The sequence below is a fragment of the Narcine bancroftii genome, chromosome 3 (assembly GCF_036971445.1).
Source record: "Narcine bancroftii isolate sNarBan1 chromosome 3, sNarBan1.hap1, whole genome shotgun sequence".
Lineage (NCBI taxonomy): Eukaryota > Metazoa > Chordata > Chondrichthyes > Torpediniformes > Narcinidae > Narcine > Narcine bancroftii.
The window spans coordinates 324,711,754-324,726,939 of record NC_091471.1 but is presented as its reverse complement, the minus strand read 5'-3'; the positions used below and the strand labels follow the sequence as shown (position 1 = coordinate 324,726,939).

Genomic DNA, 15,186 nt, shown 5'->3' with positions numbered 1-15,186 from the left:
ACAGGCAGGCACGGTTGCAGCGGTTGCAAGGGAAAATTGGTGGGTTGGGGTTGGGTTTTGGGTTTTCCTCCTTTGTCTTTTCTCAGTGAGGTGGGCTCTGCGGTCTTCTTCAAAGGAGCTTGCTGCCCGCCCAACTGTGAGGTGCCAAGATGCACGGTTGGAGGCGAGATCAGCCCACTGGCGGTGGTCAATGTGGCAGGCACCAAGAGATTTCTTTAAGCAGTCCTTGTACCTCTTCTTTGGTGCACCACTGTCTCGGTGGCCAGTGGAGAGCTCGCCATAGAACACGATCTTGGGAAGGCGATGGTCCTCCATTCTGGAGACGTGACCCGCCCAGCGCAGTTGGGTCTTCAGCAGCATGGATTCGATGCTTGCGGACTCTGCCAGCTCGAGTACTTCGATGTTGGTGATGAAGTCACTGTATAACAAAACTAAGGACCTGATTATTGACTTCAGGAAAGGGAAACCAGAGGTTTATAATCCAGTGATCATTGGGGGATCGGAAGTGGAGAGGATGAGTACATTTAGGTCCTTGTGAGTCACTATCTCAGAGGATATTTCCTGGACCCAACACACTGGCATCATGAAGAAAACGCGTCGGCACCTCTACTTCCTCAAGACTTTGTGGAGGTTTGGTATGACATTAGAAACTTTGGCAAATTTCTACAGATGTGTGGTGAAAAATGTGCTGACTGGCTGCTTCATGGTCTGTGCATCATGGGCATAAACCCTTCCAAAAGGTAGTGGACACAGCCCAGGACATCACAGGCAATACCCTCCCAACTATCGAGATCATTTAGATCAGTGGTTCTCAACCTTTTTCTTTCCACTCACATCCCACCTTAAGCAATCCCTTACTAATCACGGAGCACTGATGGTATAGGGATTACTTAAAGTGGGATATGAGTGGAAAGAAAAAGGTTGGGAACCACTGATCTAGGGGGAACGCTGCTGTTGGAGGGCAGCAGCAGTCATCAAGGATCCACACCACCCAGTACACGCTCTGATCTCACTGCTGCCATCAGGAAAGAGGCACAAGACTCACACCACCAGGTTCAGGAACAGCTGCTCTCGTCCACCGTCAGACCCCTCCCTCAACAACAAATTCAATCAGGGACTCGTTTAAGGACTCGCACTTGGGCACTTTAGTGATTTTTTAAATTCCCACTGTATTTCACAGTCAGTTTGTTCACATTTGTTATCTGTTTACATCTCTTCATTTGTTCACGTGTACATTATGTACACTATTTTTGCACTGTCAATAGTGGTAATTTTGCTTCAACCACAGGTAAGGAATCTCAGGATTGTATGTGATGTCATGTATGTACTCTGACAATAAATCTGAATCTGAGGAATCAACATGGGTGCAGTAATGATGGGACAGGTCTGCAATTGTAACACTTGGATACAGTACTGGTGTGGATGGGTCTGTCACTCAATAACACCTGAGTACAGTACTGGTGGGGAAGGATCTGTAACTGTATAATACTGGGGTACAGTATTGGTGGGGGCATGTCCGTCATTATATAATACTGGGATACAGTACTGGAGGGGGCAGGTCTGTCACTGTAACACTGGGGTACAGTAAAGGTGGGACATGTCTATCACTGTATTACATTGGGTACATTACTGCTGGGGCATGTCTGTCACTGTATCACACAGCGGTAAAAAACTGGTGGGCATGTGTCTTGTCAATGTATAGTACTGCAGTACAGTACTGTTGGGGATGTGTCTGTCACTGCATCGCACTGGGTACAGTACTAGTATAACACTGTCCCCCAGTGTGCATCTGTCACTGTATAACACTGGGTACATTACTGGTGGGGCATGTCTGTCACTGTGTAACACTGGGGTACAGTACTGGTGGGGATGGATCTGTCACTATAACTCCAGGGTACAAAACTGGTGGGGACGGTTCCGTCACTGTATAACACTGGATTCAGTACTGGTGGGGCATGTCTGTCACTGTATCAAACTGGGTACAGTATTGCTATAAAACTGGGGCAGAGTAATGATGGGGCTCAGTAATGATGGGGCTCGTCTGTCACTGGTATAACACTGGATACAATACTGGTGGGGCATGTCTGTCACTGTATAATACTGGAGTACAGTACTGGTGGGGGATGGGTCTGTCACTGTATAATACTGGGGTACAGTACTAGTGGGGATGGGTCTGTCATTGTACAAGATCATAAAACAGAAGAACAGAAAAAGGCTATTCACCCCACCAATTTTGCCCCACCTTTTAATCATGAGCTGATCTATTTTCTCAATCAATCCCCTGGCCATCTCACTGTAACCTTTGATGCCTTGGCTAATCAGGAACCTGTCAATCTGTGCCTTAAATGCGCCCAATGACCTGGCCTCTACAACCATCTGTGGCAACAAATCCCACAGATTCACCAACCTCTGACTGAAGAAATTCCTCCGCATCATTGGTCTCACCTTTCAATCCTGAAGTTGTGCCCTCTTCTCGTGGACTCTCCCACAGTGGGGAACAACCTTTCTACATCTACTCTATGGTGCCTTATAACATTTGAAATGTTTCAATGAGATCCCCCACTCGTTCTCCTAAATTCCAATAAGTACAGGCCAAGAGCTGTCCAATGTTTCTCATATGATAACCCTTTCATTCCTGGAATCATCCCTCCTTTAAACCCTCTCCAACATCAGCACATCTTTTCTTGAATGAGGAACCAAAATGTTCACAATGAAACCTCAACATCATATCCCTGCTCCTATCTTCAATCCTTCCTGAAATTAATGCCAGCATTACATTTGCCTTCTTCACCTGCAAGTTTATCTGGGAATTTTCAATTTTCTCTCCATTTAAAAATAATCTACCCGATGATTGCATTATATTTCATTTGCTACTTCTCATAATCTGTCTGAGACCTTCAGCTACCGTGTTTCCTCAACACTACCTGCTCCTCCACCTACCTCCATATCATCTGTAAACTTGGCCACAAAACTATTCATTCCATAATCCAAATCATTAATATACCACAGAAAAAGAAGTAGTCCCAACACTGACCCCTGTGGAACACCACCAGTAACTGGCTGCCAATCAGAATAAGATTTTGGTATTCTGACTCCCAGCTTCCTGCCAACAACCAATACCTTACACATGTTTCCTGTTATGCTAGGGGCACTGATCTTGTTAAGTAACCTCATGTGCAGTGCATTGATCAATGCCGCCTTAAAGTAACACTGGGGTACAGTCTGGTGGAGATGGGACTGTCACTGTACCACTGAGTTCAGTGCTGGTGGGGATAGATCTGTTACTGTACCACTGAGTACAGTGCTGGTGGGGATGGGTCTGTCACTAACACTGGGGTACATATTGGTGGGGATGGGTCTGTCACTGTACCACTGAGTACAGTGCTGGTGGGGATAGGTCTGTCACTGTACCACTGAATACAGTGCTGGTGGGGATGGGTCTGTCACTAACATTGGGGTACGTACTGGTGGGGATGGGTCTGTCACTGTACCACTGAGTACAGTACTGGAGGGGATGGGTCTGTCTCTAACACTGGGCTACGTACTGGTGGGGGTGGGTCTGTCATTGTACCACTGAGTACAGTGCTGGTGGGGATGGGTCTGTCTCTAACACTGGGGTACATATTGGTGGGGATGGGTCTGTCTCTAACACTGGGGTACGTACTGGTGGGGATGGATCTGTCACTGTACCACTGAGTACAGTGCTGGTGGGGATGGGTCTGTCACTAACACTGGGGTACGTACTGGTGGGGATGGGTCTGTCACTTATCCACTGAGTGCAGTGCTGGTGGGGATGGGTCTGTCACTAACACTGGGGTATGTACTGGTGGGGATGGGTCTGTCACTGTACCATTGAGTACAGTGCTGGTGGGGATGGGTCTGTCACTAACACTGGGGTATGTACTGGTGCGGGTGGGTCTGTCACTGTACCACTGAGTACAGTACAGGTGGGATGGGTCTGTCATTGTAAAACACTGAGGACAATACTGGTGGGGACGGGTGTGTCACTATAACACTGGGGTACGGTACTGGTATCGGATTGAGACACTGTCTCCCTCTGGCAGGTTCTGGAACAACATGCAGATGGCCGCTGGAAGGGACACATCCACGACAGCCAGAAGGGGACGGACCGCATTGGCTATTTCCCCCCATCTATAGTTGAGGTGATCAGCAGGCGAACAGGTGAGTGCACAAGTAAACCGTGCTGAAGGAGATGAGTCTATTGCTGTATAATACAAGAACAGTACTGGTGGGGACGTGTCTATCACTGTATAAAACAGGAACAATACTGGTGGTGGCAGGTCTGTCACTGTATAACATGGGATCACTACTGGTGGGGACCGTCTATCACTGTATAACACAATAACACTACTGGTAGGGATGGGTCTGTCACTGTATAACATAGATACAGTACTGGTGGAGACTGGTTTGTCACTGTGTAACACTGGGGTACAGAACTGGTGGGGGTGGGTCTGTCACTGTGTAGCACTGGGGTACAGTACTGATGGGGACGGGTCTGTCACTGTTTAACACTGGGGTACAGTACTGGTGGGGACGGGTCTGTCACTGTGTAGCACTGGGGTACAGTACTGATGGGGACGGGTCTGTCACTGTGTAGCACTGGGGTACAGTACTGGTGGGGACGGGTCTGTCACTGTGTAGCACTGGGGTACAGTACTGGTGGGGACGGTTCTGTCATTGTTTAATACAGGAACAGTGCTATTGGGGATGCATCTGTCAGCTTATAACATGGAAACAGTACTAGTGTGGACGTGTTTGTCTCTGTGTAACACTGGAATAGTATAGGTGGAGATGCATCTGTCACTGTATAACATGGGAACAGTACCGGTGTGGTCTGATCTGTCACTGTATAACATGGGTCCAATCCTGGTGGGGACTTGGTGTTATTTAGATATGATAAGAGAAAAGGTGAGAATTTGTGAGAGAAACAGGGGGAGATGTCTCAGAGAGAGATGGGGAGATGTCAATAGAGAGAGAAGGAAGGGTGCTGCAATGAGAGAGAAGGTGCCCCAGTGACAGAGGATAGTTGTCCCAGAGAGAATGGGTGAGAAGTATCCTAGAGAGGGAGAGGAAGTGGTTTCAAGAAGAGTAGAAGGAGAGGTTTTCCAGAGAGAGAGAGAATGCCATCCTGACAGACGATGAGATGCTCTTCCTTCAATAAGCAGGTGGTCTCAGTCTGGCAGTGCATCTGACCATAGACAGACATGTCAGCAGGGAAATGGGGTGGGTATTTGAAATGGGTGGCCACTGGGAGATCCCCACTGTTATATAGTCAGGTTAATGTTAACTATTTTGTAACTGTGTCAGAATACACCCTTCTCACTGTAGTAACTGTGGGTGTATGTATATGTGTGTGTGTGAACAGTTTTCTGAGATCAGTGAGTAAAATCTCTGTTATTTGAATCTTGCTCCTCTAAGTTATTTAAGAAGCCTTAATGTACTGTGATACATTATTGGTTGATGCTATAAAGAACACAATCAGAAAAGTGCAAACCCCACCAAGACCTGCAGGAAGTGCGGCAGACAACACCCTTTCAATGACCGAAGCAAATGCCCCCCATATCACAAGATCACAAGGTAAAGGGACAGAAGCAGGCCACTAGGCCCATCGGGTCTGTTCCATGACTATGCACTAAGCTAAAACTAAACTTACACCTAGTTCCAATTTCCAGCCTTTTCCTCATATCCCTTGATACCCTTAATAATGAGATACTTATCCATTTCCACTGCTTTGTGCGGCAGTAAGTTCCACAGATTCACGACCCTCTGACTATAGAAGTTCTTCCTCCTCTCTCTTTTGATTGGATAACTTCTAATTTTAAGACTATGACTCCTTGTCCTCGACTCCCCCATCAAGGGAAACATCTTATCCAAGTTCACTCTGTCAAAACCTTTCAATATTTGAAATGTCTCTATGAGATCCCCCCCTCACTCTCCTATACTCCAATGAGTACAACCCAAGAGTTGTCAAACGCTCCCCATACTCCAGCCCCTGCATTCCAGGAATCATCCTAGTAAATCTCCTCTGCAGCCTCTCCAGCAACATCTGAATGTGGTAAAGCAAACCACTGGGCGAAGATGTGCAAGTCTCGTTCGAAGAAAACCATAATATCAGTGAAGAGAAAAGACAAGGAGAAGATCCACCACATAAAAGGAAACAACAATGAGGACTCCGACATCCAGATACTGGACGTAGAATCCATACCCCTTCATGAGATGACGGGTGAGATGAAAGAAGGAAGTGAGTTGAACACAAGGATCCAAATACAGAGGACAATCCAGCACAAACCTACGATATTGTACCTAAAGGTGAAGCCGGATATAGATCACAAAGCAACATCCACTCGGACTCAACTGCCAGATATTCCCAGAGAACAGAATAAACGGGTATCCGAAATATTGTGCATTGGAAACAGCAAATGTCACATTAACGGCCTGTGGTAGATCTATGATCAAGCAACTAAGGAGAGCTAAGATCAATGGCTGCCATAAAGGAGAGAACATCCTCTGTACATTCTACATGGTAGATGCAAATGAACCAGCAATTCTAAGTCTGGATAACTACTGGGAGTTGCAGTTGATCTCCGTCAATTATGAGATCCAAATGAAGAAGATATCCAGAAGCATTAACAGAAACACACAACAAAAAGAGGAAATGATTTCCACTGAAGTATGTGCTAGGCCATGGCACACAATGGGAGCAGACTTGTTCACCAAGAATCAAGAGAGGTATTTAATAGTAGCCTGTTTTACTCTAAGTTTCCATTCGTCTAAAGGGTGAAAGACCTGAGAGTGTCAACTATCATGTCAGAAATGAGAGCGCTCCTTGCTGAACAATTAATAATCGAGCAAGTAATATGTGACAATGGAACACAGTTCACGTCACAAGAATTCAAAAAGCTGGCTGCAGAGTATGGGTTTGTTATCACTACATCATCCCCAAACTACCTCAAAGGTCATGGGTCCATTGAAGTGCAAACTGTGAAAGTGTCACGAAACAAAAGAAGACCCAGACCTAGCTCTCTGTCATTATGAGCAACACATCGAAGGGCTGACATGGCAGAACTTCTAAATGGCAGGAGATATAAAACAACTCTGCCAAGCAAAATACACCCTCCAGAAGACCAGGAGGAAACCAGAAGAAGACTGGCTGGCTGACACACAAAAAGAAGGATGCCAGCATTATAACAAACATGTACAAAAGTTGCCAGAACCCTTCAGAGGGCAGCATGTGCATATTCAAGAGACCAATGTTGAAAACATGGACCCCAGCAAAGGTCATCAGAGAAGCTGAGACACCAAGATTATACATTGTCGAGACAGACTTTGGGAATCAGCTGAGGAGGAACAGAATTCACGTCCAGCCGACAAGCTTTAATACCAGCAAAGCCTGCAACAAAGCCTGGCCTCAAGTGAAGAGGCCACAACCACTAAAACCAAAACATCAACACAGCAGTTGTCAGGTGAAGCACATCAAGCTACACCACTTACATGTGGACCAGCAACACAGAGCCCAACGGTCACAGCCAAATCCACAAGATGGCGAAGCAACATACTGCTACCAGTGCGATAATGATAAGAACTGTTGCACTGGAAGGAAAGTGATAAAAACACTAAATTTTTCTTTATCTTGAGAAGGATGGATGTTATATAGTCAGGTTAATATGAACTATTTTCTAACCGTGTAAGAATACACCCTTCTCACTGTAATAACTGTAGAGCCCCACTGTGGGGCGTATGTGTATGAGAGTGTGTAAACAGTTCCTGAGATGATGGAAGGCATCAGTAAGTAAAGTCTCCTCTATTGTTTGAATCTTGTATCTCTAAGTTAATTAAGAAACCTCCCAAGTAACTCCAGTAACTATTGCAGTGGACAGAGCTGACAGGTGGCTGGCAGCTGGAACTCGTTAGGGTGGTCATTTTAGTAAGCATGGACAAATTGGGCCTGTTGCCAATGCTGTATGAGTCTGTGACAACAAGCAGCTGTACATTTGCCATTCTTTGCATCACTCAAGGTTGCCACACAGGTTGATAGGAGAGTTCAGAAGACCTATGCAATGCTGGGCTTCATTAATAGGGGGGCAGAGTGGTCATGTTGCAATTCTACAAATCTCTGGTGAGACCACACTTAAGAGTATTGTATTCAGTCCTGGTCACCTCATTATAGGAAGGATGTGGTAGCTATGGAGAGGGGGCAGAAAAGATTTACTAGGATGTTGCCTGGATTGGGAAACAAGACTCATGAGGCGAAGTTAGCAGAGCTGGGACTTTCCTCTTTGGAGCGTAGAAGGATGAGAGGAGACTTGATCAAGGTCTACAAGATTCTGAGAGGCATAGATAAGGTGGACGGCCAGTACCTGTTACCCAGGACAAGAAGAGTAAACACCAGATGAAGTGAAGGGAGGGATGTTTAGGGCAGACATCATGGAACATAGAAAAATACACCACAGTACAGGCCCTAAAGGGCCTGAACTTTGCCTCATAAGTCTTGTTTCCCAATCCAGGCAACATCCTGGTAAATCTCCTCTGTACCCTGACCATAGCTTCCATATACTTCCTATAATGAGGTGGCCAGAACTGAACACAATACTCTTGTGTGGTATCATCAGAGATTTGTAGACCCCTATTAATAAAGCCCAGCATCCCACAGGCCTTCTTAACTATCCTATCCACTTGTGCGGTGACCTCGAGGGATGTATGAATTCGAACCCCAAGGTTCCTCTGTTCATCCACATTTTTAAGTAGCTGATCATTAACCCTGTACTCAGCCTTCTGGTTTGTCCATCCAAAATGCATCAACTCACACTTATCCAGATTGAAACCCATTTGCCAGTTTTCCGCCCAACTCTGTATCCTTGTCTATATCCTCTTGTAACCTTCAACAACCTTCAGCTCCAACCACAACTCCTCCACCCTTTGTGTCATCTGAAAACGTACTGACCCATCTTCATCCAGGTCATTTATAAAAATCACAAAGTCTAGGGGTCCCATACTGACAATGTAGAACACTTACTTTCCACTACTACTTTCTGCTTTCTTTCTTCAAGACAATTTTAGATCTACACAGTCAAGGGTCACTGATCCGGTGCCTCATGACTTTCTGGTTGATTCTCTCATGAGGAACCTTGTCAAATGCCTTGCTAAAATCCATGTAGACCACATCTACAACCCTACCCTCATCAATTTCTTTTGTTACCTCCTCACAAAACTCAATTAGACTCATGAGGCATGACCTTCCATTCATGTTGACTATCCTTGAGTAGACTGGACTTCTCCAAATCCTATCCATAAGATTCTTCTCACACCACAGACATAAAACTCAACGGTCTATAATTCCCAGGATTCTCCCTATACTGGTTATCAAGGGGATGTTTTTTACGTCGAGAGATGTGAGTGTCTGGAATGCATTGCCAGGGATTATGGTGGAATCTGAAACATTGGGAGCAAGGCACATGGATGGAAGAAAAATAGGTTATGGGATAGGGAGGGAATAGTACATTTTTTAAGGAATATATGGGTCAGCACATTGAAGGTTGAAGTGCTTCTGCTGTGCTGTACTGCTGTAATGTTCTAGAATTGTCTGTACTGTATGCATCGGTACTCCTCTGTAGTATCTACGCAGGCAGGATCAACTCCGTTGTGATGCCCTCCATTGTCAAATATTCTTCCATTTCACTTTTGATTTGATGCTGGTTGCCTTTTAACTAGTTTGAAGCAGAAATTGCTGCAATTGATCAGTGAATTCATTGTAAGGGGACATAAATTGGTTCAGTCCATCGTCCACAGGTAAGTCGTGAAATGTGTGTGTTAGAATGGGATGATTGGAGTTGAGGGCAATGTGCGGAGAAAGGGGGGTTTGATGGCTGTTTGAAGGACAGCAGAAGGACCTGTTTCCATGCTGTCTTTCTCCACGACTCCAGTACTTTGCTGAGGGACGGTATCCACAGATCAAATCCCAGTTCAACCATGCCCAGGAGGTGGTAATTGGCAGGGGGAACCCTTTGGAACTGTAAAGGTCTGATTGGGCTGCCTGTTGTGTCTTTGCCCCCCAGGCACCCTGACTCGACATGCCTCAGTGCCCCCCCATCACTGCCAAGCCTTCCCCAAGACACACCAAAGCAGCTTGATCAGCTCGCAGGCAGACGAAACACACCACCACTACCAGCAGAAGCACTCGCAGACGCTGCCTGCCCATCGCATGTTCAACTACCGAGGCTTCACCATAACCAATCACAGCACAGAGAACAGCAAGGTGCATGAAGGTAACATGGTCTGCATTATTCAGCTATCCTTTTCCTCGCAGTTGATCTGCTCATTTCTTCCAGCAGATTGTCTTCAGATTCCAGCATCTGCAATCTCCTCCGGTTTAGTTCTATACTCCTTAACTCTCCTGCTTCACAACCTATTAATTTCATTTTCCAATTGACACCAACGACATCCTGCGGAGAAAGTTTGGTATTTTTCATCCCTATCTCTGTAATTTGCGAAGTGTTTCCTGAAGTTACTGCTTGGACATAATATTAAAGTCATCTGTCATTGATCTGTATCTCTACACCAGAGGAAATAATATTGCTCCCACCACTGCACTAATCAGATGCTCATTCTCACTGCAAGCTCTGGCCATTGAGCCGTACAGTAGAATATGCCGACTCTCTTCCTCACTCCCTCTCTCACTGACTGGAACAATTCTATTCATCGCAGAAAGAAAACCAGGAACTTCTTAAAAACATCCTTTTGGATGAGAGCTGCTGCCTCAACTCTGGCAAACCAGGCTTAATCCCAGCCTTGCATTTTGTGTGGAGCTTGCACGCTCTCCATAGAACCATAGAAGACTACAGCACAGAAAATCGGCCATTCGACCCTTCTCGTCTGTGTTGAAAACATCATACTGCTAGTCTCACTGACTTGACCTCCAGACCTCTCCCATCCATATCTATCCAGTTTATTCTTAAAACTTGAGTGAGCCCACATTTACCACATCAGATGGCAGCTCATTCCACACTCCCACCACACTCTCAGTGAAGAAGTTTCCCCTAAATCTTACCCCTTTCATCCTAAAGCCATGTCCTCTCGTATTTATCTCTCCTAATCTAGGTGGAAAGAGCCTACTTGCATTTACTCTGTCTATACCCCTCATAATTTTGTAAACCTCTATCAAATCTCCCCTCATTCTTCTATGCTCCAAGGAATAAAGTCCTAACCCAGTGGTTCTCAACCTTTTTTTATTCCACTCACATACCACTTTAAGTAATCCTGATGCTATCGGTGCTCTGTGATTAGTAAGGGATTGCTTAAGGTGGGATGTGAGTGGGAAGAGAAGGTTGAGAACCATTGCTGTAGACCCAATTATTACTGAAATATATTGCTTGAGAAAAATTGTCATTGACAACTCCTTTGGAGTTATGAAACCGTGCACATGACGAGTCAATTAGGTACAAGTAAAACAGTGGTTTTCAAACTTTTTCTTTCCAACCACATCCCACCTTTAACAATCCTTTACTAATCACAGAGCACCTATGGCATAGGGATTACTTAAAGAGGTATGTGGAAAGAAAAAGGTTGAGGACCACTGGCCTAAACTATTTAATCTTTCCCTGTAACTCAATTCCTCAAGGTCCAGCAACATCCTAGTAAATCTTCTCTGTACTCTTTCAATCTTACTGCTATCTTGTGAAAGCTGTGGTTTCCTCTGGGTGCTCTGCTACCCCCAACCCCCCCACCCCCATAACCATAATCGCAGGACTGACAGGTCCATTGATTCCTCCGATTGTGGGGGTGAATGGTTGGACCTTGGGGGAAGTTCAGAGCAACGTGGGGAGAATTATAAACAAAGTGGAGTTAGAGCAAGTGCAAGGATGTTCAATATGGGCATGTGAGACAAAGAGCCGAGCCTAACTCCCAGCCATATGATTCAATGACCCTGCACAGGTTCTTTGTAAGAGTCTCCTGATGAAGTTGCAGGGTTGTAGAGCAGTAAGAGATGTCGGATTTGCAGCACTGTAGAAGGAGGGTCCCGGGTGGAGAGGTCTCCTTGGACCCAGGCTGTTTGGGTAAAGTCCTTTGAGCTACTTGCGAGCTGTTGAAGCTGCATTCAGACGGGCAAGTGACAGGCAATCCTTGGTCAGTGATGGAAAGGCATCAGCCCTCGCTTTTGCCCTCCTCGATGGTGGTGTTAGGTCTCTCGAACAAATCAAGGAAAGGGATTGTTGTTGAGAAAGCCTGGTTCTTCAACGATGCCCATACACCATCTGGTTGGAGGTTGTCTTTATCAAACGATGAACATGTAAACCAATTAATTCTTCTTGTCTGTGGTAGGGGAAGGCACAGACCATGCACCCTTTGCTCCAGCTGTAGATAGCTGGATCCACTCAACTTTCTGTCCTACCTATCCCTCCTCCCATGGCAACCCTCCATTCACCTGAACAACTGTGGACATAACTTTCCCCCAGCAGTTCTGGCTACTCAGTGTTTAGGATGCACAATTCACACTCTTCCTTTTGTTCCCTAATCCCTGAATCCAGATCAGTACCTTGAAACTGAATTGGCTTAATCTGCTTCTAAATACTCCATCCTAAACCTCTAGCCACTTTCAGGTGGCCACAATACCCGACTATAAAGCCGCCTATTGTACTTCTATGCGGCTGTCTGGTGACCACCTGAAAGTGGAGAACCCGGCCAGGAGGTTTACATACCTAACCTTTCTCCTGTAGGTATAATATCCTGCTCCAAGAATCCCCCCGTTGCACCTGAAAGCAGCACCAGGCAAAGCTGCTAGCAGCTTTCAGGTGCCTACGTGCAGGCTGAAGGCACTCAGCTGGCGACCCAACTCCCTGCTGCCTGACAGCCCCCTCTTCAATGCCTGACAGCCCCCTGGCGCAGGACTATGGGCCTGGAGCGGCCGGCAGGGGACTACGGGGCTGGACCTGCTCCAGCTCTGTAGTCCCCCGCCAGCTGCTCCAGCCCTGCAGTCCCGCACCTGTCGCCCCATCCCCGTAGTCCCCCGCTGGTCGCCCCAACCCTGCAGTCCCGCGTCGGGGGGCTGTCAGGCAGCGGGGAGGCAAAATATCAGGCAGCGAGGAGACGAGCTGTCAGACAGCTGCCCTTGCCCGGACTCAGGAGCCGGTATTTGCTCTGCGGCCCCTCTCCCCGCCTCAGACCTTTCAGGTGGTAGAACACCTCCTTCAGCATTGCCACCTGAACGTCCCTTCGCAGACACCTGCAGCTGCTCCAGAGCCACATTTTCCAGGCGATTCCACCTGAAAGCGGCTATCTGTTGATCTCAATTACACTTCAAAAGTAAGTCAAGTCAACCTTCCATTGAAACCACTGTTTCCCATTTATGTCCACCCATTATTAATTTTTAGGAAAGGCAGAGAGAAAAGATTGATGCTTCCAGCCAGAGGGCACAGATTTAGAAGGTCCCTTTGGAACAGATATAAGAAGTTTCTATAGCCAGAGGGTGGTAAATCTCTGGAATTCATTGCCACAGACGCCGGTGGAGACCAAGTTGTTGGTGGATTTAAAGCAGAGTTTGATAGGTGCTTGATTAGAAACGATGTCAAAGAGAATCCCTTCAGGTAAATGAGTGTCCGTGGATTCGCCTCCACCATTCCCACAGCCTCTGCAGCCAAATAGACTCCCGTTCAATCCTTTGGGAATCCCAGCTCCAGATCCAAAGCTCAGGGAGCCTTCATCGCCAGAGGAACCCTTCTGGGAGAGAAGGGAGTGATGACACAGCATCAGGAACCCTCCTATGCACCAGTCTCCAGCAGCTCACAGCATGTGTGAATCCCTTGATCACAAAACATGGACTGCCTGCAGTCAGCATGGGTTCTTCATTGGCGGAGTCTCTCACTGGTCTGCTGTCATGGTCACCTTTCTGTTGGGTCATGATGCTCTCACAGAGTCGCTCCCAAGCACTATTGGATCTTTTGACAGATTATTTAAGGCCTGTACAGAGCCACCAGCATGAAAACCTGGATGAGCAGTGCAGTCACCACTCCCTGCTCTCCCAGATCCACATCAATGCAGTGTCACCTCTCACTGCTCTCCCAGATCAAGATCAGTGTTGTCACTGCTCCCTGCTCTCCCAGTCCAGATCAGTGCAATGTCACTGTTCCCTTCTCTCCCAGATCCACATCAGTCCCGTGCCACCACTCCCTGCTCTCCCAGATCCAGATCAGGGCAGTGTCACCACTCCCTGCTCTCCCAGATCCACATCAGTGCAGTGTCACCGTTCCCTGCTCTCCCAGATCTAAAGCAGTGTTGTCACCGCTCCCTGCTCTCCCAGTCCAGATCAGTGCAATGTCACTGTTCCCTTCTCTCCCAGATCCACATCAGTGCCGTGCCACCACTCCCTGCTCTCCCAGATCCAGATCAGGGCAGTGTCACCACTCCCCGCTCTCCCAGATCCACATCAGTGCAGTGTCACCGTTCCCTGCTCTCCCAGATCTAAAGCAGTGTTGTCACCGCTCCCTGCTCTCCCAGTCCAGATCAGTGCAATGTCACTGTTCCCTTCTCTCCCAGATCCACATCAGTGCCGTGCCACCACTCCCTGCTCTCCCAGATCCAGATCAGGGCAGTGTCACCACTCCCCGCTCTCCCAGATCCACATCAGTGTTGTCACCGCTCCCTGCTCTCCCAGATCCACACCAGCACTCTGTTATCAACCCCTGCTCTCCCAGGTCTACACTCAGCAGTTTATCTCCGTTCCCTTTTCTCCTCAGTGCTGTGTCACCATTTACTGCTCTCCCAGTTCAACACCAGCATTCTGTTATCACTCCCTGCTTGCTGAGGTCCACACCAGTACTGTGCCACTGTTTCCTGATCTGCCTGGTCCACACCAGGACTCTGTTATCGTTCCCTGCTCACTTACGTCCACAGCAGCCCCAGCTGTGTTGCCTTACTTTACTAAGGTGAATGGCTACAGTTTCATCCCTAGGGTAGGAACTGAGAGGGCATAGATTTGACCCAAGTGGGAGTTGACCCAAGTGTGACCATGGTCACACAGTGGATGGTGGGTGTGTGGAACGAGTTTCCAGAGGAAGTAGAAGATTTGGGGCCAGTGTAACACTTAAAAGACATCAGACATGTTTGTGGATATGAAAGGTTTGGAGACAAATGGGTGCAGCCCAGGTATACACACAGACTGTTGAGCTGAAGCAC

The 15,186-nt window shown here is 47.1% G+C and overlaps 1 protein-coding gene across 8 annotated transcripts in view; it reads left to right on the top strand.

The window, feature by feature from the left end:
- LOC138759110 (caskin-2-like) overlaps nucleotides 1-15,186 on the top strand; it is a 314,437-nt gene that overhangs the window by 247,927 nt on the left and 51,324 nt on the right. For 7 of the 8 annotated variants that reach the window (XM_069929034.1, XM_069929039.1, XM_069929036.1 and 4 more), the window contains 2 exons: nucleotides 4,065-4,182; nucleotides 10,074-10,283. In XM_069929034.1, coding sequence (XP_069785135.1) covers nucleotides 4,065-4,182; nucleotides 10,074-10,283 — 328 coding nt within the window. The remainder of the gene's footprint in view (nucleotides 1-4,064; nucleotides 4,183-10,073; nucleotides 10,284-15,186) is intronic. The other variant, XM_069929038.1, reaches the window with a different exon arrangement.